The sequence below is a fragment of the Notechis scutatus genome, chromosome Z (assembly GCF_049901735.1).
Source record: "Notechis scutatus isolate UNSWTSFEM ecotype Mainland chromosome Z, rNotScu1.2, whole genome shotgun sequence".
Classification (NCBI taxonomy): Eukaryota; Metazoa; Chordata; class Lepidosauria; order Squamata; family Elapidae; genus Notechis; species Notechis scutatus.
The window spans coordinates 103,441,620-103,466,143 of NC_142025.1; the positions used below are offsets into that span (position 1 = coordinate 103,441,620).

The following is a 24,524-nucleotide window of genomic DNA, read 5'->3' on the forward strand; positions in this document are numbered from 1 at the left end:
AAGATTGCATGGAACATGGATCTGTGAACTTCTTCCCACCCCAGCACAGGCAGTGAACATTAAATCCCTCCTGTTGACAGTGAATTAAAGGGCAACATTTGCTCATCCAAGAACCAGCAATTTCATGGAAATTCCACCAGGGCCAAATGAGACCATGGGTTAGGGATTGATTTTGTTGTGTCTGCTTAACCTCTCTTCCCGTTTACTCTGGCAGCTGTGGGTGGGCATGCCAGCCTGGTATGTGGCTGCTTGTCGTGCCAACGTCAAGAGTGGTGCCATTATGGCCAACCTGTCTGACACAGAAATCCAGCGAGAAATTGGCATCAGTAATCCTTTGCACCGACTTAAGTTGCGCCTTGCCATTCAGGAGATGGTTTCCTTGACCAGCCCCTCAGCTCCTTCTACTTCGCGTACAGTAAGTGATGGGTTCTGTATACACTGCCCTTTGCTGGGCCTTCTCTTGACTAGCAGGGAAACTGACAGCTTTCTGCTTTCTCTGTTTGTTAAGATTCACAACTGCCTCTTTCCTCTCCTCTCTCTCTTCCCCTTTACTATTCTTGCTAGTCTACTGGAAATGTGTGGATGACACATGAAGAGATGGAATCTCTTACAGCCACAACAAAGCCAGTAAGTGTTACTGCTACAGGTCCTGTCCCTCAAATCAGCTGCTTCCATGTTGTGGCTGTATCCCGGATCTTATATTGCAGTTTCCTCTGTGTGATTCTATACGTATGCATGATTAGAAGATTAGATGGCACAAACTTTGCGCGCATCTTGTCAGTAGCTTTCCTATCCAAATTTACAGTTTCCTTCCTATTATTGATTTGGCAGGAAATCCATGCTCAGGGACAACACTTGGTGTAAGCGTTCTAGTTTCTTTTTATATTTGGAAGAACTAGTAATAAACATTAATTCAATGTAGGCCAGCCTTTTCTGACTAGTGCCCCATCTTGAACTAATCCAGTGTTTTTCAACCTCAGCAACTTTAAAACTTCAACTTCATGCTAGCTGGGGAATTTTGGGAATTGAAGTTCACAGATTTTAAAGTTGCTGAGGTTGAGAAACACTGAACTAATCTATCATTCCATGTCCCCTTGGGAATTCCTTAAAAACTGCAGTGGGACTGTGGGATCTTCATGGTTGCCAATTTTTTTTTTAAAAAAACACCCTATCATTGAGTGAAACCATCTGAAATAATGTGCTTGGTCTATTACCTGAAAACAAGAATGACAACATAAGTAATTTATAGAGTAGAGTAGAGTAGTCACTCTTTCTTGAGCTCATGTGATTGGCTCCTTTAATCTTAATTTCCCTGTGGATTCTGCAAATGCTTCTGTTTGGAGACCGGATGTCCAGATGCAGCAAAATGAATCAATGGAGAAGATTATACTGGTTCACATTGTAGGAGACCTTTTTATTGGGAGAGAGTAAGAAGAAATGGTGTAGCCGAGGGGTCACCAACCTTTCGGACCTCAGGGACCACTAAGTTCATAATTTTAAATCCCGTGGACCACTAATATGCATTTTTAAAAAGATAAATAGTATTTAGTGCAATATAAAAAATGCAAATAATTTTTCTGCGGACCACCAAAATTTTCTCGCGGACCACCAGTTGGTGTAGCCCAATTCTCTCCCTTTGATGCTAGGTTTTTTTCCCTTAAGACTCACTTTTTTTGCATGACAATAGCTGGGCTCATTGGTTAATGTAATGGGATCCATACCCTTCACCCATCTCTTTTTATTGCATGTGTAGATTTATATAAGATCAACTGGAAATTGCTTACCACAATGGAGACATTTCCATTTGCTTTGAACTACTATGATGTGTGTTTGTGGGGGAAAAAAAGTACATCTCAAGATTGCCTTAATGATTCCTTTCTACTTTCCTTCTTGCTTTCCATTTAATCACTATACAGGAGACAAAGGAAATCAGCTGGGAGCAGGTATGGGCGGGATTCACATGCTGACTGTCTTAATTTGCGTTTGTTTCTATGTATTTATTTCCTTTTATGGTAGAGAGTAGGGCTGAAGCTAAAAGAACTTGCATTTCATTAAGTGATGGACAATATGATCAGAATGTTATATGCAGCTAAATGATTCAAAGTGAAGGGAAAATACTTGCACCGAGAACATGCTTCTACAAATTGGTCTTAAATCAGTGCTGAAATTCATAACTTAAATTCAGTAGAATTCTTTTAGCTCTAATAGATGTGTTCACTGTATGTTATGTGAGGAAACTCTCTATAAATATTTGTTTAAATAGAATTATTCACTCAGGCACATCTGATATTTATTACAGTAATCAGAGATTGTGCCAATGTTGGAAGAGAAAAACAATTATGTGAATCTTTTTGATTCCCTCCGTTTGTTTTGTCCTGCTTTCCACTTATTATGGTTATCTATCCCCTGCTTCTGTATCTTCTGATGGCCAGCTGTGATTAGGTGAGGAAGTATCTTGTCTGAGGACAGCTGCATGAATTAACTAGAGGAAGTTCTCTTGTTCTGTAAATAAGTGAAGAGGAAAAGGGTATCTTGAAACCCACCCACCCCGCCCTCCTGTGGTGGTTGGGAAAAATATTCTTCCCTGGCTATTTAAATACCTATAATTTAAGAAGATTTTGAAGAAACTGGAACTGATTCAGAGAAGGGAAGGGAAGATAAACAATCAAAAAACTGGAAATTAAAACTTGGTAAGAGAGATTAGAGAAATATAACATCCCTCAAGTAGCTACAGGACTGTTACATAGAAGATGGCTAAGATCTATTCTCTGTTGTGTGAAGATACAGAATAGTGGTTTTAAATTGTTGAATGTAGGGAAAAGATCCTAGCAAGAAAAGCAGTTCAACAATTGAGCCAATTGTTTATCTGATGATTTCTCTTCCCTGGATCGATATATGTACAGGCTAAGGCAAGACACCTCTTTTTGATGCTTTTAGCTTTTATTCCTCTTCTGAGCAAAGGGTTGAATTCACTGTCTCCTACCTCTATGCTTCTGTTATTACAGCCTTCACACTTGTGACCCCCCATCTAGAGGCTACTGCTTTCCATAGTAAGATTTCAGACTAAGAATAAATGTTAGAGTTTCATAAAAAAAGGGATTTCATATCAGATCCCAGATTAGAAAATTATTCAGTACTGGATCCTGACTGGAAAATTGTTCTCTCAACTAAGCTGCTTTTTTCTGCTTTTGTGTAAGATTTTTTACACTACTGTTTTGTGATTCATTGTTGGGATTTTACATAGTAATAAAACATAATTTTAACCATGATTTGTTAGATAAACAATTCCTGAATTTTCTCAATGTATTAAACTAGGATAGTTTTCAAGCCCCAATGACTGGGCTCACATGGCACAAAATCGAGCAACGTTTGATAGAGCACAGTATCTGAAGCCTGCCGCTGAGTCAGATCTACAGTCCGTTTGCGTCAATACCATCTGGATTGCAGACAGCAGCAATGTTTTAAGATTTCTTATATCCATAGTAAAGGGTACCGAATTTAAAAATAATCCGCCAATTCCCCAAATATATTTTAAAAGAAGCATTTATCAGGGAACAGCTAACAGCTAAATTGTTATGTTGATGAAATGGAATAATTTTAACTTACCATTTGGAATACAAAAATAACATGAAAAAAACCATTTTTGGAAGGTATATTGCATTTGGAATGCCATCAAGGAAAGATTCTATGATGGACAACTTCTAATAAGAGAACAGTCTTCCCAGTTACACTTCCTTATTTCCCAGAAGCTTGGCAGGGAGAAAAAAATTCTCATGGGTGATATCTAGAAAAGGCTGCATTAATGTGAAAGTGCCTACAGCAAGACAAAAAACACAGGCAAATTCAACACAGTAAAGGAAGAGAGCCATAAACATACATCAACTCTAAAGTCTTTTCCATTTTATCCTCATAATAGTCCTATGAAACATTGACTTGCCCCAAGTTCACAGAAAGATATTTGGCCTGATATCACATTAGTTACTGAAATTGTCTGAAGCAAATATTACAAATGAATGGATATGGATTTATAGCAGATGCTCAAATATTGCAGGAGCAAGAAAATAGAAAAAAACTTCAGTGCAGATCTTCAGTATATGGAAGGAAAGAGAGCACATATTTTTTCACCCAGTTGTTTTGTTAACCAGAGATGCTTAACCAGCTCAGATGCATTGAAATAGCACACTAAGCTTGATTACTGTACATTTTGGCCTGTCCTTGGTGGTTTATATATTGTGAATCCCCCCAAAAGTAGGCTAATTCAGTGATTGGATTAGGTTTATTATACAAATACATGATTTAAGGTTCTCCCTTTTCTGCTTTTTCAGATCCTGGCATATGGAGATATGAACCATGAGTGGGTGGGAAATGATTGGCTGCCCAGTCTGGGCTTGCCTCAGTACCGCAGCTATTTCATGGAGTCTCTAGTTGATGCCCGGATGTTGGACCATCTCAACAAGAAGGAACTACGGGGCCAACTCAAGATGGTGGACAGCTTCCATAGGTGAGAAGAGCAAATGGCTTGAGCCTTCCATATGAAAGAATAGATTCATGTTACTGACATAACTTACAGCACTGTGTTTGTGAGGCATACATCCATATATGTGTGCAAAGTCTGTAATTTCAACCAAATATAACATTATTTATTATTGTTCATCCACTTACAAAAGATTCTGGAATTGCAGTTTCATGTGGATATTAAGATTAAAGCTGGGAGAAGTTGCCTTGAATATCACCTGCTCTTCTTAGCCATAAAATGGAACACTTAGAACTGAAATCTTCAAAGAAAACCTTGGTATAAACAACATGGGAACTGAAAATTTACCAGGACACCCTCTGTTACTTAACCTGGATCCAACATCATCATCCTCTTGGGCATCTGCTGCAATCCTGGTTTTTTTTAAAGCAAGATCATTCTCAATGATGCAATTAAGAAATGCACAGTAGACAATGGATATAATGATCTTGCAGGAACTCTCTCTCTCTCTCTCTCTCTCTCTCTCTCTCTCTCTCTCTCTATATATATATATATATATATATATATATATATATATATATATATATATATATATATATATATATATATATATATAAGTTTTCATGGTACTTACATGTATGGTATTCATTATAGTTGTGCCTTTAAAGTTGTAGCAATGTTTGTTGCTACAACGTATATATATATTTGCTCGCTTCAGAATACGGTATGTCAACATGCTCTATTTTGTGGTCTTTCTGTTCAGCGGAGGTCTGGATTTTGTCCTAAAGTCCTGCCCTGCTGCACTTCCAATCAATGCTGGAACTGAGGGAAAGCATTTCGATTTCTACCCTGTGCTCAAAGAAGTGTCTGCTGAATGTGGAGTTTTCGTCAAAATGTGCAGAGTGGCATTGGAATGCAAGCTCCACCTCTTATATACATGTGTGCAATATCACAGTGCATGTACAGAAGGGGTAGAGTTTGCGTCGCAATGTTGCAACACACGTTTCATCATTTGACTCCCTTCCCCCAACAAGTTGATGCCTCATTTTAGGAAATTGAACGGGAACTCCAACTCCATGATCAAGCTACCTAGCATTAATTAGTACTACTGCTGCACTTACCAACTCCACCAGCCCTTGCAAACTTAATAGATGATCCAGAGTGAGCCATTTGCCATTTCTCTGGTGTAACTTATGATATATCTTCCAAGGGTGAGCCTTCATTATGGAATCATGTGCCTGAAACGTCTTAACTATGACCGAAAGGAACTGGAAAGAAGACGAGAGGAGAGTCAGAATCAAAACAAAGGTAGATATAGATGAGAAAAGATAAGACCATAGGTTGCCATTGAGCAGCATCTACAAATCTGAACTGGGGAAAGTAAATAAGGGACGGCAATGAAATAGCTAGAGTGGGTGGATCATAGGACTGAATTTGGTGCTAAGCTTGTCTCTTCCCTTCCCCTCCCCATCCCTTTTTAGATGTGATGGTGTGGTCCAACGAGCGTGTGATGTGCTGGGTGCAAATGATTGGGCTAAAAGAGTTTGCCAACAACTTAGTTGAAAGTGGGGTGCACGGAGCCCTCCTGGCCCTGGACGACACCTTTGATTGCAATGACTTGGCCCTGCTGCTGCAGATCCCAACCCAAAATACACAGGTCAGGAGTAAGCATAGGGAAGCTGGATAGCCGGGGTGGGGTGTGGGAGAGAATCAAGCAGTCATGAGCTGTGCCTAATGCTTTCATGTGAAGAAGAAGGGAATCTAGAACCTTTTTCAGTGTAGCAATAACCTCTAGGTTTTAATGCTTTTAGTATGAGAATTAGGCCTCTGGCTTCAGTCATAAACTCAAAATTCCCCCAATTTTTCTTTCTGAATTCTTGATTGACATCTTATTAAATGTTCGTGAAAGGTCTGTTGGGAGGGAACATGTACACATTGGAAATTTTTGTTCATTATTCAATTGCTTTGATTTTTATTTAACTGGAATTGCCTGGGAACCATGGGCACTATGTTGCCAATGCATATTCCTAAGTCGCATCACACTGTCCTAGCAATTGCACCCCAAGGCCCTTTTTCTCCATTCCTTAATATTTTTGGAGAAAGGAAAAAAGTGGAGGGCCGAAGGGAACACTGCGCTTTACAGAACAACAAAGGAATGGAAAGGAAGACTAAAATAATCTACTTAAAAAAAAAAAAACTCCTAGGCTCGGCAGATTTTAGAAAAAGAATTTGGAAACCTCATCACCATGGGAACCGACCGGCGACTGGATGAGGTGAGTTCTCCTTTCACCAGAGTCTCTAATCTTAAAAGACATCCTCACGCTTTGCTGTTGGCCCATATTTGTTACACTTTTGTTTCTAGGATAGTGCCAAGACCTTTAGTCGTTCCCCATCTTGGCGGAAGATGTTCCGGGAGAAAGACCTCCGTGGTGTTAGCCCTGACTCAGCTGAGATGTTGCCGGCCAATTTCCGCACAGCCTCCGTGGCCTCCATTACCTCACCCGGGGTGCAACTTCGTAAGATGCAGCCAGAGGGTATATAGGCACAACTCTTAGGCTATCTAAGCCTGCGTTCTGAACTGAAGCACACAATGGCAGGAGAGGGAATCATGTTTCTTTAATTTCCATTTATTTATCAAAATATTCTTTAGGCAATTTATCCAATACAAACATAAAGGCTCCTTAAAGTCAAACTTAATTCCTAGTGGACACATTTATATGATTTTCCTAATAGTTATTATAGATATAGTTTGTTTGCTTTTTCTCCCAGGAATTATTTTCAACTTTTCAATCTAGCTTACAGCTCTGAGATTCTCTGGAAGTCATCCCTCCAATGACTTCCAGAATCCCTCCAATAATTGAACTTCCCTGGCCTTGCTTAGCTTTCAAATCCAGACAATGACAGTTAAGTGCTGCCATCTGGTGAAGCTGCTTATAAAAAAAATAAAAGAATAAAACATAAAATTAGAAGCTTCCTGCTGTCAGGAAAGTATGTTATTTTTTGCCCATTCTCTATCCCCAAGCTAATAAGGAATAGAGTGTTCTCTTTTTCTGGAACTTATTCCTTTTTAATTGAGATGATAAAATACAGATGAAAAGAAAAGTAATAGGAAAGTGGAGAATGAGAAGAAAGGAAAAGGAATAACCTCAAATTTTTAATTTAAAACTTAACAAGAAAGACTTTTCTATAACAACAGTTTAATCAGCAAAACCCAAAGCCAAGATTTTATTTTATTTTTTCTATCTCAACCACAAAGTCCAGAAGCAGTTTCCTGGTAGAAACGAAACTGAATATATTCTTTTCTCTAATTAAAACACTTAATTTTATCATTTCTGCTAGCTCCATCACATTTTTTATCCATTCCTCTATCGTGGAAGTTGATGTATCCTTCAATTTCTATGCATAAAGATTTCTCGCTGTGATCAGGAAAAAAAAAATCAATTGCACATATTTCCTTGTCATTATCATAGCAAATTAATCTGGGAGATGGGAAATTTATGGTTCTCTCTACTACTACACACAACAGCCTTCGCTAGTGTAGTCATTGGTGACAGATGCTGGGAATTCTGATTCAGTAACAGTCTGAAAGGCTGCAGGTTTTTCAATGTTATTGTGTATATTTGTGAAAAATGCATTTGTTATCTGTACTGCATTATACTGCCAAAAACCGCTGTTTTTGAAAAGAACCATTGTGGGACTCTTGTAGCATAAAACTGTTTAGGATAAAGTGAACAATCGTTTAGTTGTTGAAAGAAACAGTTCATCTTCCTGGAGAGGCTACCAATCCCAGTTGCTTGAACAATGACACCAAATGAGTGGAGCTGCTTTTTCCCCTTATGTTTACTGAGAGGAGCCAATGTTTAAAAAACAGGCTCAGCCCTTATATTTCAATATTCATGAATTTCCTAATATAGAACAATGAGAAAAGATGAGACTTGTCAACAATAATGGCCAGGGTGAGGACCGCATGATGTGACATTGCATATTATCTGTGGGTTAGGAAGAGAAAGCATATAGGCCAGTGGTGGCTAACCTTTTTGGGCTCCTGTGCCAAAAATGCAATGTGCGTCCCCCTCTCCCCACACCACCTGCGCATGCGCACACAATCCCCCCTGCCACCCCTTTACCTGCACTGCACCTCACAGCTGATTGTTTTTTGGCTGGTTTGAGGCCTTTTTCGGTCACCCAGAGACTTGGAAAAAGCCTCTGCAAGGCTTTTCAGGCCTGGGAGGCCAAAAAAGGCCTCAAACCAACCAAAAAAAGTCAACTGTGAGGTGCACGCATGCGGAACGAGGTAGGTTTGCCTGCAGCTCGCATGCCAGCACAAATGACGTGCCATAGGTTCGCCATCACGGATACAGGCTGTTCCTTTGGCCTGCAAAAGGGTTAAAGGCATTAAAAGTTCAGGACATCTTTGGCTAGTCAAGAAGTCATTTTTAAAGCTCTGATGGATATATTTATGAATGCCTTCCTCTCCTTTTTTTTCTCCTCAGGGAACTCATTAGGTAGCCAACGGACAGACAGTATGTCAGTGAGAACATATTCCTGTTAATGCCAAGATGGAGCAGGTAGGCTACTGCTTAATAGGACATAGGACACCCCACAAATATGCAATGCAAAATACATCCATGTAGTGTGACTATGTCCAAAGGATGGATTAGCATAGTTTGAATTCTGATCTTTCTTTTTTATTTAAAAATAAAACAGTTCAATAACATAAAGTAACCTAGAAGGGATCTGGCCAAAAAGGTTTCTCCAAAATGTGTTTAGTGAGAAAATGCAATAACCAGAACCCAATAATTGACATGGATCATTGTTACTGGGATTCTGTTATATCCCAATATAATAAGTCAGTTGTTTCAAATAAAGGACACACCCTCAAAATGAAGAAAAACATGTTCTTTTCTACTGGCAACCATCCACATTTAAGCTAAGAATAATCCATTGGGTCTAGCCCACTTTTGAGAACTACATGAATATATCTGCATTGTTTTCTTGACATCAATCTGATCATGTTGGTTGTTGCTGTGTTCTCATGTTTTTAAAGCCCCTGATCTAATCTATGTCTTTTGGATTTCCTTATTCCCTGTCATCCAATTATTAATCAGGTCTGACTCTTAGTTTTTTAAAGCTCTACCAAAATTAATTAAGTACTGCCCAGTGCTGATATTATTGCTGTTGGGTAGCAGAGGCTTTTTCAGTGAGGAATCAACAAATAGAAATCTATTTTTTTTTCATTTACTTTTCTAATAATTTTGTAAATTATTTGCTTCCCAGTCTTCAGGTTCTCATTGCCATTTTCCAGCCTCTGCCAGTCATGAGTAAGAGAATGGTAGTGTGCACAATCTTGTATAGTATTCGTGAATTATGGGATGGTTTAATCCAGCTGCTGGCTAGCAGTTTGGGATTGTTGATTTTGGATCTTGGCACTGAGAATCATTGTTGCTATTGAGAAGATTAGATTGCATTGTCTCTCAACACCATTTTTTGTATATAATCTTTATTAAAATTTTAAACAAGAAGATAAAGCTAACACAAACTAATGTAAAATGAAAAAAGAAAGACATTAAAGAAGCAAAAAGTGCAAGAAAAAAATTGAAAAATAGAAAAAGAAAGAAAGAAAAATAATATAACAAAGTGTCTCCTGATATTCTTCACAGTAGTTATTACAAATATATTTTAACCTCTCTAAGCTACATCATATTACTCTTCTTTCTATAATATATTGTGTCTAATCATCAAAACTATAAATCACAGATTTTTATTTTTATGGGAAAAAATTTATAAGTAGCCTCCAATCATCAATAAATGCAGATTTTTTTTTGGGGGGGGGGGTCTAAACAAATCAATTTAACTGTCTCTCAACACCATCTATAATGATGATAACAAACAATTCTAGATAGTAAAAGCTGCAGATTAAAAATGAATACTTTTTTATAGAGCAAATGTGTCAAACTGGATTTCTTCGAGGGCTAGATCAGCATTGTGGTTCTCTATGGAGAAGGGGAGGCAGGGGCGGCTGTGGGGGAGCAGGATGGATGTCTCCTGCAGTACCCTGCCAGCCAAAACGGGACACGAAGGGTCTGCACGCAGCCCACCTGCACCTTGTTTTTACCCTCCATGGCCTCTTTGCTGCCCATTTCTCAGCCTGTTTTTTGGGGCCATGTTTTGTGACGGAAGAGTGCTGCAGGAGGCCATGGAGCGTGTAAATGAGGCACGGGGGGCACATGCAGGCCATTTTGGCCAGCAGAGGCACCGCGGGCTGGTCCTTTGTTATTTCCAGGCCGACTCCACAGGCTGGATTTAAGCTTCCTGCCAAAGGCACTGCAAAAATATTTTTTGGCTTTCTTGACTAAAAATTTTTAATGTTCCTTTATTTCTATTTCATGCCAGACCAGGACCCTGTGAATTTTACCTATGGCAACAAGCAGGATAAGCACTTATTGCTTGTGTTTTCACAGTTGCGGGTAGCAACCATTATACTTTATCCCTGAAGAATAGGAGTACTTTAACATTATTAATACCTCTCACTAACAGTTGCATATAGCTGACAGCATGGTCATTAACTGTAGGCCTCAAGATTGAAAAAAAAATGGTTAGCTTTTTGGACTTTTGAGATTTTCCCCATCCTATATTTTTTGTAACTTTTTGCTTAAGGAAATGAAAACTTGCAAATTTTTTCAGAGCATTTTGATTGGTCCCCATAATGGTATTGTCAAAATGTGGTTTTCTTTTTTTGAAAGCAACCTTCACACATAGAATATAAGTAGTGGTGGGATTCAAAAATGTTTTACTACCGGTTCTGTGAGTGTGGCTTGGTGGGCATGGCAGGGGAAGGATACTGTAAAATCTCCAGTTAGAGGTGGTATTTGCCGGTTCTCCAAACTACTCAAAATTTCTGCTACTGGTTCTCTAGAACTGGTCACAACCTGCTGAATACCACCTCTGGTATGAATCCAACACAGTTGATTAATTGATGGTTCTGGGTGAAAACACAGAAAATGAATTAATTTAGTAGCCAGGCTAAGCATCCTATATGTATTAATGTAACAATTTAACTCAGCTAGGTAGCTATGTTATGCCCTAGAATATCAATATCCTTGGTCTTCTTATCCTTGGTCTTCTTCCCTAACATCCTGGCTAGGGAATTCTAGGAATTGAAGACCACACAACTTAAAATTGTTGAGAAGCACCGATATGGAATCACATGTGTGCCATGGGGGAAAGTTAGGATCAAAAATGAAAGAAATGTCTTTTCAGAACTGTTAAAGTGGCATGAGATGCATTTTTTTCCTTACTCTTCTTTCTCTTTTTCTTGCAAGCTGCTGTCCCAGTTATGTCTGACCTCCCTGCCTTGGGCAGGAAAACCCTCTGCTGCTGCTGCTGCCGCCGCCGCTGCTGCCTCTCCTTCTCCATCATGTGCTCACATGAGGGTATGAAGAGCTGCTGCTGCTGCTGCTAGCACCATCGCCGCTGCTGCCACTGTTGCCAAGAAAAAATATGGATGCTTGTGGGGGATGCTGGACAGACCAACTAACCAACCAACCAACCAACCATGTTCCTCCCCACTGCCCTCTTCCTAGTAGCAGCAGTGGCCGATGGTCAATGATGAACTCAAGGGACTCAAGCCAAGGGAGGGGCTCCTTCCCCAGAGCGGCAGAGGGAAATGGCCTTCCACCTCGGCCTCTATTTATTGTTGTTGTTTGTTCCAGGCAGGGACCTAAGAATGTGAATGAGAAAAATGCGGTTGCCCGCCCATCCTATCCCGCTGCTCTGACACCAGATCTTTCCGGTGGAGCAGGGGGAGGAAAAGTGAGGGGATGCCTCTATTTCCTGTTGCCATGTGCCACATATTGGACCAAGCAGCCCATCTTGGCCAGTTCCCCTTCCCTGCCCTGCCATAGGTGCTAAATATTCCGCCAGCATTTTTCCTTTCCTTTCCTTTCCTTTGCATTGCTGCTATGAAGGGGTGCCGTTTCATTTCCTGATGACAAAAAAATAATAATAGATGGTTGTTCAAAGGCCAGTTCTTTTTTTTTTTCCCCTGCCCCTTCCTATCCCTCTTCTCAACAAGGGGAGAATATTGAAGCCAGGAGGAACAAAGCCAGTGTACCACCTCCTGCTCACACCTACCCCAAAGAGCAACCTGCCTCTAGGCCCGAAACACAGAGCTTAAATTTTGGATGCCTGAATATAAAGGTTCTTCTCTGTCCAGAAGTAGCTGCTTCTCAGGACAAGTCAACAAATAAAAAGAGTTCCCTCTTTCTCTTCTTTCCCCCTTGCCTTTGCAGCTCCCTCTTCCTTTAGATGAGAGAACGCCCGGAGGAGGAAGGAGGAGGAAAGAGGACTAGAAATTGTCATCCAAACTCTCTTGGTGCTGGCATGAAGCAGTCCCAGTAGATAGGTGGTCCATCTGGTGTGATGGAGCATCACATTTCTTCTTTTCTTTCTTCTTCTTTTTATGAGAGCAGAGAGTGGGGAATTCAAGTCCGAGATGCTCAAACTGGAAAGAGTAGACTTCAGCCTGTGACGGTCACTGGAGATAGGACTCTGGACTTTATTGATATGGCACACAGATCTCCCTTCCTCCAAGACTATTGTAATATAAGAGTTGTATTTTCTGTGTATATCTGTGCTGTGGAATCTCGTGTAAATTGAATTTCTTTTTCGACCGCCATTACAGGTTCTCTGTTAATTTAATAATGTGTCCTGCTACCCCTCTGCCCTGCACGCCAATAATTTTTATTTGATGTTTATATATTTTCACCTTTTTTTTTTTACATTTTTATTTCAGCTGTTCCTTCGAGGAGAATGTGTGGGTGTGAGGGGCAAAGCAAAGGGGTAGTTTTGCATGACAAAAAATGGGTAGGGGAGGAAAAATAATATACAATCTTAAGAAATCAAATCTGTCAGGGAGATTGTGAGGGGTAAGCAGGAAGCTGAGGTACTGGAGGAGCTATCTTCTTCTGGTCCCCCTTCATTCCCGTTTGCTTCCAGGGAAGGCAGAGAGGGTGGGTTACAAAGGGGAATGAGCTAAGAAATGTTTTTTAAAGAAAAAAAGAAAAAAAAACTTTGAAAACGTTTTCTAGGATCTGCAGATTTTTCTTTATGAGCAAGGTACAGAATTGACAAGAGGATTCCCATTTGCTCTCTGTGAGGCAATTCCTGACATTCTTTGCTTCTACTGTATTGTAGCTTTTAGGAGCCCACCATTCTTCTAACAGAACCAGAGGTTGGAGGGAGAGTATAATGCTCCCTTGCTCAGCCCAGCACTGCTTGATTTCAGATCCTGCACCCAAAACCTTGTCTATATTGCAATACTGTAAACTACTTTCAGTACAACCAGCATTTAAGAGTTAACATAGCAGTGGGAAGGATAAAGCTTATACATATATTGCTTTTATTGTAGATACAGGAAATTGTATGAGAAGCAGCTACCACAGATCCAGAAATGCAAGCTGCAGTACATAATAGTGCCAGAATTTAAATCTTAGGTCTTTTTCCTTCCACTTTTATTTGTTAACAGACTTCTTGCCCCTTATTTCTTGGTCTTTGAAGGGAAGGGCACCAGAAACACATCCTGCTCTGGTCTTTAGAATCTTGTTTTATTTTGCTAGCTTTAGCCTTTCTACCTAGCATGCCACCCACTCTACTGATAATATGGTGCTTTCTCTGACGTACTCTCAATATTGATACAAAAGGATTGGGAGCACCAAGGATCAGATTCCTACTTAGCAATGGAGTTCATTGGGTGACTTGGGGCTACTTGCCATTTCAGCCCAAGCAAACTTACAGGAATATTGTAGCAATAAAAGAGTGTGTTGCCCACCTCTTTCCTGTCAGCAACTCTCCACATGGTGTGTTTCAAGAGCTCCCGTCCCCAATTGACCACTCCACTTTTAATATTCTCATGGTTTTATTTTTCCATCTCTTCTCCTGCCTTCCATTCTGTCTGCTCACCTGATTTTCCTACACCCTTTCCTTCTCTGCTTCAGCTGGTGTTTCAGCACTACATCTCCCATTCAGAAGGCTTGTCCATTAAATCCAAAATCTATAAAATTGAGATCCATTAAACAGTGGGTAAGTAAGCACAGAAGCACCCATAATGTGAAATTTAGAGTCTTTCCAGACTAAACTTTTCTTAAGCAATTACCTGTGACTTTTTCTTAAGCAATCACCTAATGCTAATGGACTTCATATGTTGTTCAGATGATTATTCCTATACTTCTAAAACTCGCATAGTTTTATTTTTTTCCCTTTTTGCCAGGATGCATGGTTCCACAGGCCACTGGATTTATTGTGGAGGAGCCATCCATTTAGAAATGCCCTAGTTAATAATCTACCTCTCCAAACTAACATAATTGGAACAATAAGACCACCAGGTTTGGAATTTTATTTTTTTCCTCCTGGCAGTTGGTTAATACTTTGTGTGTCTATTTAATTATTTGAAAACAGGATACTTAGAAGTCAAAAGTCCAAAGGCTTTTGGGTTTTGTCCAGCCTCTTTTGATGCCCAAGACTGAACCCATTGATTTCTTTACCTCTTCATTGACAGCTACTTTTCTCTTATATTAGAGGGGGGAAAGAGATGTCCAAGAAAACACTGGACACCAATATGTAAGCCCCTTCCTCCCCATAATCAATTCCCCTCATGGTCTCTAACTCTCTTTCTATAAATACATTGCTCTTTTCATAATAAGGATGGGCCTTGTGTTAGCTTTTCTGTTAGTACCTCTGCATCTGCACCTGTGATCATAGGTCTGCATTAGTGCCCAGATCGTGCATTCTGGTAGCTTGGTAGCATCTGCAGAATAATCTGTTGTAGATATATCAGATACAGGCTGCAAAACGAAGAGTGTGCAGTTTTTACTACCATCCAATAGTTGTCAGGATCTGCCTAGATATAGAATCCTCATCCAGGGTCAATTTAGTGTACTAACAGAAACCCAAATTGAAAGCAGATTTATTTTAGTCAAAAACACATTTAGTGGTCAATACTCACTAAAAGGTGCCACTCTTAAAATAATTTTAATGGAAAGGGGGTGGCTTTCTTTTCCTTACTCAATACAGAGGATCCAAGGAAGAGCTAATCAGGGACAAAAGGTACAGAAACAAGACTTTGTCCTATTCTTCATGGCATCCTAGAGGTTTCCTCCATTTAATGAGGAAAAAAAATATGCCCCTTTCCCCAATTCCCTAAAACGTTGAGCTCCTTGGATGATCAAATTTCTTAAGGCCACTTCATCAAAGTGAAGGCTTTAGAGAAAACAAACAATGAGTTTAGAAGCAAGTTTAAAGTTTATTGTTCGTGAAAACTAGACAAAGTGAAGGCTATAAATTAAGTTTAAAAAGTCTGGAGAAGAGCATCCATTTGAGTGGAGAGAGAAGATTACTTTTAATTGAACCAAAGCAAGTGAGTCTCAAAATCTGAAGTCACAAGAAAGCTCAGAATTGAGCTTGGAGTCTATCTCGCGCATCTGTTCAGATGTGAACAAATAAGATTCGGAATCAGATTCTGTTCACACTATTTACTTCTTGAAGCAGTAGGTTCTATCAACATCCCCCAACCAAACTCTTTCTTGTGTTTTGATTTTGTTCAAAAACGTAATCTACACCTGAACAAATGAGACAAACCATTAATTACCCTCAGCCAAGTTCTGTTTGCAATTTATCCTCACTCTGAGTCTATAGGATCTAGTCTTCAGCTGAAGTTCCCTATTTGGTTTAATGTATCCAATTTTGGCTTCCTGAGATTCAGTACAATGGCCAGACATCAGATGCAGAAAAAGTGGTATGATGCAGGAAGAGGAAAAATGATACAACAGATCAATTCTACTGATTATCAAGTGAGGGATGCTAGCTAATATATAAGCAAAAGTGGCTGAGAATAGAATATAATGGGGGTTGTAAAATAACTCATTTCTTAGCACCTGGTTAGGAAGATTGCATACAATACTTTTAATTAAAAAAATGTAGAATAGGGTATAAAGCCTATGGCTGTGCCTACAAAAAGAAAAGGGCTACTTCTGGTTATGTCAGCATTTTTATTGTGCATAACTTTGCCTGAAGCACAGAATGTTAATGGTGGCTTAAATAGCAACATCTTTTCCAACTCCTGTCTTTTCTTTGTACAGTTATGCAAGAAGAAATGGACCTGATATATTGAAAGCGATAGCACTAGAAACCTAGTTCCTGAAAGTACTATAATCAATTTAGCTGTGATGGCATTCCAGAAAAGATTCTCTTGCTGGTATCATAGTGCCGGTATATTGGGAAGATCCCAGGTTATGAAAGCTGCTATATGAGGAAGCTATTGTCTGTGTCAGATTCTTTGGTATCTTCATAAAATCTACAAATGTTCAAAGTTTCTTTGGCAAAGGGCAGAAATCATATTTGGTACCAATACAGTTTTATGTTGTCAGTTTTGCCTTTTGTTATTCTATGAATAAGCCATAAAAATAGTCATTTTCCAAAGAACTGATAGACCAGAAAGAGTTGGGAAAGGAGAGATTAGTAGGATGGGGTTTTAGGCAAGCTACTTAGAATCATTGCTATTAAGTAGCAAACAAACTGTTGTAAAATAATAATAAATAAAATATTAAAATGGTTGTGCAGAGTAGAAAGCCGGCTTAGGTAGTCCTATAATTTTTGATGAAGGCTGCTTGAAACTGTTCCTATTCCGAAAGAATTATCACAGATCAAACATTGAGGACCTTATGAGCAGAATGACAGGCTAAGTAATTGTAAAAATGAACACACTTAGATTTAATTCAAATAGACCCAACTTTCATTAGAGTGTCGGACAGATATTTTTCACTGAATCAAATCACAATTCAGAAACAAACATTGATGCACACTAGCATGAATCATCTCCTATTCTGACTCATTCACTAAGGCTGACTTCCTCTCTATCCAGGTACTTTCCAGAGGTGGTAGGTTTGATTCCTCTTGTAGCTGACATTGAAGTGGCACTCCAACAAATCTGGAGGCCATGAGTGAGGGTAAAACAACTACAGCACCTATTGCTCAGGAATAAGCTGCAAGTGTGATGCGGTTCTCAAACATTTAATAGCCAAGGAAATTAAATAGACAATATGTATTCCTTAACTCAAGGTGAAATGGATTGTCTAAAATTTGATCTCAGTTAACATGCTCTGGCTTGCATAGGGCAATCTCCTTGCCCAAATAAAAGCCCAAATGCTCAACAAGACAACCGTTCTGTGAGTCTTCATCCCAATAGATTTTTTTAAATTATTATTTTAATCAAAAGCAATTTCAATAGGTAGATTTTTATCAGCAAACGAAGGAGTGATGTAGATGGTTTGATACATCTTTTTTTGCCCACTTGGTATCAACTCTAAGTTGCTTTGCTGCCTTCTGAGAAAAGATAGAAAATCCCTTTTGCTTCCCCCCACCCACCCACCCCAAAGGACAAAATCAATCTTAGGAAGCTTTTTTTCAAAGATGAGGAAGAGGAAAACACTGCTGGAAACAACAGCCATATATATGCTCTTGTTTACAGTTTGGCTCTAAAAGTCACGGTGCCATAATCTCTCCTAATTTTGGCTTATCCAGCAGGGGGCGCTTCAGTGTTCCTGCTGCTCAAATATGGTAGCGATTGTCCTGCAAAAAGAAAGAAAAAAGTATTTCATTCTTGGATGATGGTAATTTCCCACTGCATTGTTATTACTATAATTTTACGTGATTTTATTATAATGTAGCAGTGACATCTTAAATTTGCATCCTATTCCTCCTCCTAGAAATCATCAGAGCAACACTCAGATAAAGGAACATTAGTTATCATACACAAAGTTGACCCAAGTTCTAAATGGAAGGCTTGTTAAAAATTAACTAAAACAGAGGCTGCAAAAACAGATCTGAAGACAAAAAAAGGACTTTGTGATACTATGAAAGGAGGAGGTTCTCACTTACTGAAATAAGGCTCCAGATACTTCATCTACGATGCTTCCTGCATAAAATAGAAGAAAACACGGGTTCATGTTTCTAGAACAAGTTCAGGAAGATAAGGAGATTGATTGTTAATTTGCATCGTCTTGTCTCCAAAAAGCATACATAGGCTAGATTCATACATCACACAAACCATGATTTATTGACTATAGTTCATTGAATAAACCACAATTGAATGAGTTTGCATAACAGACAACTATTAGCCATCATTTAGAAACTGCAATGGCTGCAATCATGCAAGGTGCTAAGCAAAATAAAATATATGGCTTAGTGTGGTATGTGAATTCAATCACGGAGATGTCTGTGGTAGGAAGGGTTCCCTCCTGTTTCTTCTCAATGATTTGAGAGATGGCAAATCAATTGAATCAGTCAAGATTTGAACTCAGGTTTATTTTTTACACCTGGCTGGCTTTGACATCCTGTCAGTTAAACAAAAATAAATAAATAACCCACAGCTCACCTGGTGCACAGGCTGTCTCACACACAGGACAAATGTAGCAGAAATGACAATACTGTGTGAGGAAAAGAACACAGGTGTGGTAAGATTACTGAACATTCATGAAGCCAGACTACTAAACCTTGCAGGAGAATAAAGAGAAGAGATGATGGTGGCAGAGAAACTGAAATACCAACCTGGCAGCTTGTGCAGTAGTCACTGCTGTCTCCATCTTTACAAGGGCACTTGTCACACTCCGCACAATGCTGGGGGAAAAAAAGATGGGAGAAAGAAAAGCGGTAGTAGGATGCTTAGCTAGGGAGAAATGAAATGTTGAAATGTTTGTAAAGATCTCCCCAAACCCAGCAAGGATAATTCAGTGTGACCTTGGAAATCAGCGTGACCTTGGAGGTCTTCTAATCCAACCTGTGCTCAAGCAGATGATCCTATACCAATTTGGACAAATGGCTGTCCAGTCACTTCTTAAAAGCCTCCAGTATTGAAGCACCCACAACTTCTGAAGGCAAGTTGTTCCATTGATTGATTGCTATCACTGTCAGGACATTTTCCCTTAGTTTTAAGTTGCTCCTCTCTTTTTTTCAATTTCCATCCATTGCTTCTTGTCTTGCCTTCTGGTGCTCAGGAAAATAGGTTGACCCCACTCTTTTTTGTGGCAGCCTGCATATACTGCTGCATAGGAGGGCAGCAGTATTGATGTATTAATTGTTTCAGCTTATTTACTGCTTCATTTGCCAAGACTCTGAGCAGCTTACAGTAAATAACATAAAACCAAAGCATAGAAAATGAATAACATAACTATAATAATAGAAAAGTTTAGGTTTCAGAATAGGCATTTACTGATCTACTGTTTAACTTCAGACATATAAGCATTTGTTGAGGAGTAGGGCTTGGGAATCAGCAGTTCACTATTATAATAATGTATATTTGTACATGTGTACATATACACATTCAAAAAATACTCTAAATGTAGATATGCTAGTGCTTTAGCACATATGTACACTAAAAAAATAAAAATATCTTTAAAAGCCATATTCAACAGATCTAATCAAATTGCAGGTATATATTAAGGGTCTGCAATGATCAAGTTGCACCCGTTGGCAATGCCTTAAGGAAACTGCATTTTTTTTTTTGGTCTCACGTCTGATTTAAAGAGGTGCTGACACGCTCAGCCACATGCATGCTGAATAATCTTTTCTTCATCAAATCCAGTCCAATATATAGCCCAAGGTTTCTGTCTGTCTGTTTCTCTCTCTGTCTTTTTCTCTCTATTTCTCTACTGTATCTATCATCCACCATCTCTCTCCATCTCTTTACCTAATCAATATATTTATATCCATATTCATATACACATATATACTGACGTGTAATCTGTTAATATAAGTGGAAAATTAATACATAATTTGAATAAAATAATCTTAAACTAAATGATTTTTCAAGTTTCTTTACTGTTCTTTTCCTGGCAATGTTATTTAATACCCTTTTAAATAGCATCAATATATACCAAAGATTTTCAGTAACTTTCTAGAATAAATTTGAAGCTAAGAGGGAGGAAAAAGAAACAAGCTAATTTGCTGGGGTTTCAACAGTTTAACAATCTTAGGGAATATGGACAGTAAATCTGTGGCCGGATGAATCATCAGAAAATATTGTGTATATGCAGGTGTTTCAGACATACACTGACCTATAAGACTCTTGGTTTTTTTTTCCAGAGAGGATTCTGAGCTCATCTACTTCATATATGTGTGCTATATAAGCAGAAACAGAGTGCAAATGGCAAGGGGAGGACAAGCTACACGTGCCACATTCCTCTGTGACTTGATCTCCACCTGCCAAATTACTGTCTCTGAACCAGAATGTTTAGATCAGGGGCAGATAAGAAGCAAATGAAATAGACTTTCAGCAAAGACCTAACCAGAAATAAGGAGAGAAAAGGGGGAGAATCCATTCCACAGTACAGTTCCTAATGCATTGGTGGAAAAAAAGAGGCACAAAGGCATCCTTGTGAAATGTGTGTTATGTAATGTTCCCAAATTAGTTTAAGGTGAATGAAAAGCCATACCAGTTTGGGATTAGAATAAGAATAAAGAACCAGTGATCCTTCAGAATTTGCTGAATGAGAACTTTTATCAGCTCTCACCATGGGCCATATTAGTGGGGGCACTACAGGTCAGCAACCTGTAGTAGGTTCCTAACTGAGAATAATAAACTATCAAAATCACATGCAAAGGTTTTCCTGCATTACCTTGCAGAAGGCACAGTAGTGGCAAACAGAACCTGCTTCATACTCATTGTCTTCACCTTCTTCCTCTTCCTCTTCATCCTCATCCTCATCTTCAAATGAAAAGAGATACAGAGACAGCTCCATTATGGTTGTTCTCTGCTGGTTTTTTGTTTTGTTTTTGGTAGGCTAGTTCTAGAGGGACAAACAAACTACGAAATGGGACCCCCAGAGTAGGGACTGAACAGAAGATGGTTGGAAATTTTGAGTTTTCTGAAGAAAATATAAACTTCATTTGATTTCGAAAGAGGCTGAAAGCCAAGGATAAAAGCATTAGGTTATTTACCTTACCTTATCAGAGTCCTTAGTAGATCTAATTTCTGTTATTTACAGACCTTTGAATTATAGCAGTGCTACAATTCAATGCTATAACTCAATTCATTTATAATTCAGTTATAGCATGTCAATTATAAATATGATAGCAGTGCTCCAATATTTGAGAGGCTGTTACAAAGAAGAGGTAGTCAACTTATCTTCCAAAGCACCAGAAGGCAAGACAAGAAACAATGGATGAAAACTTAATCAAGAAGAGAAGCAACTCAGAACTAAGAAGAAATTTCCTGACAATGAGAACAGTTAACCAATGAAATGAGTTGCCTTCTGAAATTGGGGTGTTCCATCACTGGAGGCTTTTAAAAAGAGACTAGACGGCCATTTGTCTGGAATGGTGTAGGGCATCCTGCTTAAGCAGGGGGTTGGACTAGAAGACCTCCAAGGTGTCTTCCAACTTTGATATTCTGTAATTATAGTCCTACACACTTGGGCTGACAAGTGGGCAAAAGCTAGAATAGGGTTTTGGAGATTGAATTGATTGGAACAAAATGTTCAGGTTCTCTGAGATATTAAAGGAGGCTATGATGGCAGCTGAAGCATGTATTGCTGGCTTTCCTCATTATATCTGCTTTTTCCAATACATTTCCCCCCAACCAGCTGTCCTCCAGATGTAGATATCAAATTTCTTTTTCTATGATGGCTTGAGAGTAGGTTGGGCAAGATTTCCCCCATCAATCATGTACCTCCCCCCTCAATATTCACACGTTTCTCACCTTCTTCCTCTTTATGGTGCTTTTTGGCTTTTTCATAGGCCTCATGTTTGTGATGGGGCTTTTGTCGGTGTCGTTCATGCTTATGCTCATCCTTTTCCTTAGAAGGTACTTCATCAGACTCTTCTTTGTCATATTTCCGATGCTGATAATGGCCACTTTGGTGACGGGATTTGTGAGCTGTATCTTCATCATCCTCGTCTTCATTACTATTATTGCTTTCTTCTTCTTCGTCTTCTTCTTCTTCGTCTTGTTCTTCTTCATGTTGATGCTCATCGTTATCGTCATCATCAGCATGCTTTTGGTGATGGCGTTGATGATGATGAAAATCATTATCATCGTCATCATCATCATCATCATCATCATCATCATCATCATCATCAACATCATCATCATCATCATTGCCATGAACTCCATGATGTCTATGATGGTGGTGTTGGTGTTCATTATCATTATTGTCATCACTGTCATCATCTTTATGGTGTTGGTGATGGCTGTGATGGTCATGATGTGACTGACTGTCATCATCATCTTTATCATTGTCATTGTCATCATCATCTTCTTCATCATCATCATTATCATCATCATCATCATCATCATGCCTTTGATGATGGTAGTGGTGCTGGTGTTCAGCATCATCTTCTTCTTCATCATCATCATCATTGTCTTCTTGATGCTGATGGTCTCCCTGATGATGCCTCTCTTCATCACTGTGGTGATGGTGGTCTTCATGATGTCCCTGATGATGATAGTCATCATCATCATCATCATCATCATGATTTCCATGATGTTTATCATGATGATGCTTGTCATGGCTGTTATCATCATCATCATCAACATTACTATCATCATGGTGGTGATGGTCAATGTGGTGATCTGCACTATGAGGATGAGAATGTTCCTCTTCATTGTCATCATCATCATCATGTTCAGAATGATAACTTCCTTGGTAATGTCCAGCATCCTTATACTGAGCAGCATGATGATGAGGATGGCCATCATTATCGCCATCATCTTCTGTATGTTGAGAATGGTGTGTATCATGTTGATGCTCTTTGGGATGATAATGTTCATTTCCATGGTGTTCTACATCGCTTTGGTGATGGTGTTGTTGACCCTGTGTTCTAGGAAGCTGGAATGAACAGAGGAGGACCAGAAGAAGGCCAAGCATACAGACTTTCCTAGAAGCCATGGTAAGAGCCTTGCTGCTTGCACCCAGAATTCTTAATGGAAGTCCCAAAGACAGGCAATCAGGAAAGGCAGACAGCACCCAAGGAGAACTCAGGGGTAGAATACTGTTTCCAGTTAGGACTTATGTGAGTGACGTTTGCAGCTGGCCTAAATTAGCCCTTCAGTTCACAGCCAATAGCTGCCTGGCCCAGCCTCCGGGATAGATGAGAAAATCAAGCCATGGGCTTCCTGCCATGCCCTTATATGACAACACTGGGCTGGGATGAGTTGGGAAGCAACATTAGGGAACTAAACTCTTTGCCAAACCGCCACGCTATTATTAGCTGCTCAGAGCAACTGCACCTTAGTCTCTCAAAGTAGAAGCCAGCAAGTTTAAGTGCAATGAGAAATATGAGCTACAGCTCCTAGATGGGTATCAGACTAAGAAGTGTGTAATATAGCAGAATCCTGGTTTCTTGATTGTCTGGGATTAGATGAAGTGAATCTGTCCTTGAAAGGAGAAAAGGGCCTTGTGGATTTAGAGCCGATAATTGGATTTCATTAAACCAAACAGTTTAGAAATTGGGCCGGAGAAGATGATAAAAGATTAGCAATAACAAGTAAATTGTTGTAATTGTGTTGCTCTTGTGTATATGTGTATTTGTTTTCATTTAAATACTGCAACATGACCATTTTAGTTAAGCTTGCACTAAAATAAAACAACATAGATACATTGTCAATATCTCCTTCTTTGATTTATTGGTGTTGGATGAAATGCAAGGCTGGACAGACTGAAACGTACGTATATGAGTATCAAAATAGTGAAGTGCATGAAGAAGTAAAAGACTGGCGTATGGCATAAAAAGATTTGGAGGGTGAGGTTGAAGGAAACTATGTGGTCAGAAGTTAAAGAGATGGTCCGGGGTATTTAAAGAGGGAGAGAGTGACCTGGAAGGGAGACACATTCTCGGCAGTTTCAGGAATGTGCTGATGGATCCTGGGAGCTGAAACCAAATCCAAAGTGCCGGCTGAAATCTATAAATACCTGTGCAGCTCTACCACACTCCTACTGATACTGGTGTTCTGTTCTCTGGATGACAGTGGAAGAAGGGTCCATAACAGGTTGTGTTGAGC

General features: G+C 39.3%; 2 protein-coding genes across 22 annotated transcripts in view; one reads left to right on the forward strand and one right to left on the reverse strand.

Annotated features, from left to right (window-relative positions):
* Positions 1-13,557, forward strand: part of PPFIA3 (PPFI scaffold protein A3) — a 62,691-nt gene extending 49,134 nt beyond the window's left edge. For 6 of the 19 annotated variants that reach the window (XM_026669600.2, XM_087948131.1, XM_087948125.1 and 3 more), the window contains exons 21-30: positions 215-415; positions 565-627; positions 1,917-1,943; positions 4,326-4,501; positions 5,685-5,782; positions 5,956-6,131; positions 6,679-6,747; positions 6,837-7,008; positions 8,968-9,042; positions 11,797-13,557. In XM_026669600.2, coding sequence (XP_026525385.1) covers positions 215-415; positions 565-627; positions 1,917-1,943; positions 4,326-4,501; positions 5,685-5,782; positions 5,956-6,131; positions 6,679-6,747; positions 6,837-7,008; positions 8,968-9,026 — 1,041 coding nt within the window. In that variant the 3' untranslated portion in view covers positions 9,027-9,042; positions 11,797-13,557. Of the gene's footprint in view, positions 1-214; positions 416-564; positions 628-1,916; positions 1,944-4,325; positions 4,502-5,684; positions 5,783-5,955; positions 6,132-6,678; positions 6,748-6,836; positions 7,017-8,967; positions 9,043-11,796 lie in introns of those variants that run through there. The other 13 variants (XM_087948129.1, XM_087948132.1, XM_087948136.1 and 10 more) reach the window with 3 other exon arrangements.
* A 2,196-nt stretch (positions 13,558-15,753) lies between these two features.
* On the reverse strand, positions 15,754-23,542 carry HRC (histidine rich calcium binding protein). 3 transcript variants are annotated; one of them, XM_026669601.2, is made up of 6 exons: positions 22,224-23,542; positions 21,142-21,230; positions 19,076-19,144; positions 18,903-18,954; positions 18,407-18,443; positions 15,754-18,097 (listed from the first exon to the last, which is right to left on the reverse strand). In XM_026669601.2, the coding sequence occupies exons 1-6, from the start codon at positions 23,410-23,412 to the stop codon at positions 18,061-18,063; spliced, it is 1,473 nt and encodes a 490-aa protein (XP_026525386.1). In that variant the 5' UTR covers positions 23,413-23,542; the 3' UTR covers positions 15,754-18,060. The 3 variants fall into 3 exon arrangements, 2 of the variants coding, with proteins under 2 accessions (XP_026525386.1, XP_087804269.1); XM_087948143.1 differs by having other exon boundaries at positions 21,142-21,224; positions 22,224-23,536; XR_015746094.1 differs by lacking the exon at positions 21,142-21,230 and having other exon boundaries at positions 22,224-23,536.
* Positions 23,543-24,524: the final 982 nt, after the last annotated feature.

Excerpts from the sequence above, each read along its gene's own strand:
- HRC (XM_026669601.2), bottom strand. The coding sequence starts at position 23,412 with ATGGCTTCTAGGAAAGTCTGTATGCTTGGCCTTCTTCTGGTCCTCCTC. Across the intron at positions 18,955-19,075 it reads ACTACTGCACAAGCTGCCAG|TATTGTCATTTCTGCTACAT; the intron begins GTTGGTATTTCA and ends TTCCTCACACAG. Across the intron at positions 18,098-18,406 it reads GTATCTGGAGCCTTATTTCA|GACAATCGCTACCATATTTG; the intron begins GTAAGTGAGAAC and ends TTCTTTTTGCAG.